The sequence below is a fragment of the Musa acuminata genome, unplaced genomic scaffold, assembly GCF_036884655.1.
Source record: "Musa acuminata AAA Group cultivar baxijiao unplaced genomic scaffold, Cavendish_Baxijiao_AAA HiC_scaffold_148, whole genome shotgun sequence".
Lineage (NCBI taxonomy): Eukaryota > Viridiplantae > Streptophyta > Magnoliopsida > Zingiberales > Musaceae > Musa > Musa acuminata.
This window is the reverse complement of record NW_027020424.1, coordinates 27,501-31,685: the sequence shown is the minus strand read 5'-3', so window position 1 is coordinate 31,685 and position 4,185 is coordinate 27,501. Positions and strand designations below refer to the sequence as shown.

General features: G+C 40.3%; 1 protein-coding gene and 1 non-coding gene across 2 annotated transcripts in view; both read right to left on the bottom strand.

The window, feature by feature from the left end:
• Positions 1–227: 227 nt before the first annotated feature.
• Positions 228–301, bottom strand: TRNAM-CAU (transfer RNA methionine (anticodon CAU)). Its single transcript has one exon. It is a non-coding gene; the product is annotated as a tRNA-Met (tRNA).
• Positions 302–2,988: 2,687 nt separating this feature from the next.
• Positions 2,989–4,185, bottom strand: part of LOC135656181 (photosystem I P700 chlorophyll a apoprotein A1) — a 2,674-nt gene continuing 1,477 nt past the window's right edge. Inside the window, exon 1 of the mRNA XM_065175816.1 lies at positions 2,989–4,185. This exon is cut by the window's right edge and continues 1,477 nt beyond it. Coding sequence (XP_065031888.1) covers positions 3,174–4,185 — 1,012 coding nt within the window. The 3' untranslated portion in view covers positions 2,989–3,173.

Sequence of the window (4,185 nt, the reverse complement as noted above, 5' to 3'; positions counted from 1 at the left end):
GGTCGAATGGTAAAATTTCTCTTTGCCAAGGAGAAGATGCGGGTTCGATTCCCGCTATCCGCCCACGGTGAAGTAATGTATTATGATAAGATAAGAGATAAAATCCAAAATTAAATTCGAACTACTAATGCTAACTACCCCCCCTAATGCTAACTACCCCCCCCCAAAAAAATAGTTATTAATTAGAATTACACCTAAAAAGATCTTTTTTTTTTTACAAAAAAATGTTGCGGAGACAGGATTTGAACCCGTGACCTCAAGGTTATGAGCCTTGCGAGCTACCAAACTGCTCTACTCCGCGCTGAAGAACCGGGAACTTATGTACGAAGAAAGATTGGATACGCCCCTCTACCATATCCGTACAAATAGAATAGTCTATTTATACAGAATGGTAAAGAGGGCTCCTCTATCTTCTATGATAATAGATCATAGAGATTCATACAAAAGATCATAGAGATTCATACAAATACGAAAGGATATTTTTCTCTTTACCAACTTGATCTTATTGCGCCCGGTAACAAACATGCATGAAACATTTCTCGAAGTATGTGTCCGGATAGCCCAAAGTCTCGATAGTTAGCTCTAGGTCTTCCAGTCAAAAAACAACGTCGATGGAGACGTATAGGTGCACTATTACGGGGTGGGAGGATTGCAATTTTCCATGAATTTCCCATTTTTCACTCAATGATGGAACTTTGCTTATTTTTTTTTTTGAGGATCGACGAATCAAATGATATTTCTGTTCCAATTTCTGCCGCTTCTTCTCCCTCTGAATCAAACTTTTTCTTGCCATAATATAATGTTCAGTTCCTATTATTATCAATGATACAGTTCGGATCCTAGATGTAAAAATATAAGAAGGTAGATCCTCCCTCTCCATCGAAACAAATGAGATTGTTGCTGATACAGTACATAAAAAAAATAATAAATAACTAAATTAAAATTAACCAAATTTTCCTGATGTAGAGGCAATCAAGAAAGCTGCATAAGTGAATATATAGCCTACGGAAAAGTGGGCTAATCCAACCAATCTTGCTTGCACAATGGAAAGAGCCACTGGCTTATCTCTCCATCGAATCAAATTAGCCAAAGGTGTGCGTTCATGAGCCCATGCTAAAGTTTCAATCAATTCCTGCCAATATCCGCGCCAAGAAATTAAAAACATAAATCCAGTAGCCCAAACAAGATGTCCAAATAAGAACATCCACGCCCATACGGATAAACTATTCATACCAAAAGGATTATATCCATTGATAAGTTGTGAAGAGTTTAACCATAGATAATCTCTTAACCATCCCATTAAATAAGTGGAAGATTCATTAAATTGTGAAACGTTACCCTGCCATAAAGTGATGTGTTTCCAATGCCAATAAAAAGTAACCCACCCAATGGTATTTAACATCCAGAAAACTGCCAAATAAAATGCGTCCCAAGCAGAAATATCACAAGTACCGCCGCGTCCTGGGCCGTCGCAAGGAAAACTATAACCGAAATCCTTTTTATCTGGCATTAACTTGGAACCACGTGCATCTAAAGCACCTTTTACTAAAATCAGTGTAGTTGTATGCAAACCTAGAGCAATAGCATGATGAACCAAGAAGTCCCCAGGACCTATTGTTAAGAAGAGTGAATTACTATTCTCATTAACAGCATTCAACCAGCCCGGTAACCATATGCTTCGACCTGCATTGAATGCTGGGCCATTCGTTGAAGATAAGAGTACATCGAACCCATATGAAGTCTTACCATGAGCGGATTGTATCCATTGGGCAAATATAGGTTCAATCAAGATTTGTTTTTCCGGAGTACCAAAAGCGAGCATAACATCGTTATGAACATAAAGGCCCAAGGTATGGAACCCAAGAAACAGGCTGGCCCAACTTAAATGAGATATGATAGCTTCTTTGTGGTCTAACATTCTTGCCAATACATTATCCTCATTCTGTTCTGGATTGTAATCTCTAATGAAGAATATAGCTCCATGAGCAAAGGCTCCTGTCATGATAAACCCTGCGATGTATTGGTGATGAGTATATAACGCAGCTTGAGTAGTAAAGTCTTGTGCTATGAATGCATAAGCAGGTAAAGAGTACATGTGTTGAGCTACTAAGGAAGTAATAACCCCTAAAGAGGCTAGAGCAAGACCTAATTGAAAATGAAGCGAATTATTGATTGTGTCATAAAGACCCTTATGCCCACGCCCTAATCGACCCCCTGGAGGAATATGTGTTTCTAAAAGATCTTTGATACTGTGCCCAATCCCGAAGTTAGTTCTATACATATGACCAGCGATCAGGAAAATAAATGCAATAGCTAAATGATGATGAGCAATATCGGTCAGCCATAAACTTTGCGTTTGTGGATGAAATCCACCGAGAAGGGTTAGAATGGCAGTTCCTGTTCCTTGGGAAGTACCAAATAAATGGCTACTCGAATCAGGGTTTTGGGCATAAAGATTCCACTGACCCGTAAAAAGTGGTCCCAACCCTTGAGGATAGGGTAATACATCTAAAAAATTATTCCATCTGACGTACTGTCCCCTGGATCCTGGAATAGCGACATGAACTAAATGTCCTGTCCAAGCCAAAGAACTCACTCCGAAAAGTCCTGACAAATGATGATTTAGACGAGATTCGGCATTTTTGAACCACGAAACGCTTGGTTTCCATTTTGGTTGTAAGTGTAACCAACCCGCTATTAAGGATATAGCAGAAAGAAATAATAGAAAAAGAGCTCCAGTATAAAGATCTTCATTAGTGCGTAATCCGATTGTATACCACCACTGATAAACGCCGGAATAAGCGATATTCACTGGACCGGTAGCACCTCCTCGAGTAAAGGCTTCTACAGCTGGTTGACCAAAATGAGGATCCCAAATTGCATGAGCAATAGGTCTTACATGTAAAGGGTCTTGTATCCATGACTCAAAATTTCCTTGCCAAGCTACATGAAAGAGATTTCCGGACGTCCACAGAAAGATTATTGCTAATTGCCCAAAGTGAGAAGCAAAAATGTTCTGATAAAGACGTTCCTCAGTAATATCATCATGACTCTCGAAGTCATGTGCGGTAGCAATACCAAACCAAATACGACGAGTAGTGGGGTCCTGAGCTAAGCCTTGGCTAAACCTCGGAAATCTTAATGCCATAATGCCTTTCAAATCCTCCTAGCCATTATCCTACTGCAATAATTCTTGCTAAGAAGAATGCCCATGTTGTGGCAATTCCACCCAGAAGGTAATGGGTTACTCCTACAGCACGTCCTTGTACAATGCTCAAGGCTCTAGGCTGAGTAGCAGGAGCAACTTTTAATTTGTTATGAGCCCAAACGATGGATTCAATGAGTTCTTGCCAATAACCACGGCCACTGAATAGAAACATTAAACTGAAAGCCCAGACAAAATGAGCACCTAAGAAAAAGAGACCATATGCAGATAATGAAGAACCATAAGACTGAATTACCTGAGATGCCTGTGCCCATAAGAAATCTCGAAGCCACCCATTAATAGTAATGGAACTCTGCGCAAAGTTTCCTCCTGTAATATGAGTTACTACCCCTTGATCACTTATAGTACCCCAAACATCCGACTGCATTTTCCAACTGAAATGGAAAATAACTACGGAAATCGCATTGTACATCCAGAATAGACCTAAGAAGACATGATCCCAGGCAGATACTTGACATGTCCCCCCTCTTCCAGGTCCATCACAAGGAAAACGAAAACCAAGATTTGCTTTATCAGGTATCAAACGGGAACTGCGAGCAAATAGAACACCTTTCAGTAGTATCAATACAGTCACGTGGATCGTAAATGCATGAATATGATGGACTAAGAAGTCTGCGGTTCCTAATGGAATAGGTAACAAAGCTACTTTGCCGCCTACTGCTACCAACTCACCACCTCCCCAAGTTAAGCTGGTACTTGCTGTTGCACCAGGAGCTGTTATGCCGGGTGCTAAAGCATGGGTGTTTTGTACCCATTGAGCAAAGATGGGTTGTAATTGTATAGCGGTATCTGAAAACATATCTTGTGGACGCCCTAAAGCGCTCATGGTATCATTATGAATATACAAGCCAAAACTGTGAAAACCCAGAAATATACATGCCCAGTTAAGATGTGATATGATTGCATCGCGGTGTCTAAGGACACGATCTAATAGATCGTTGTATCGAGTAGTTGGATCG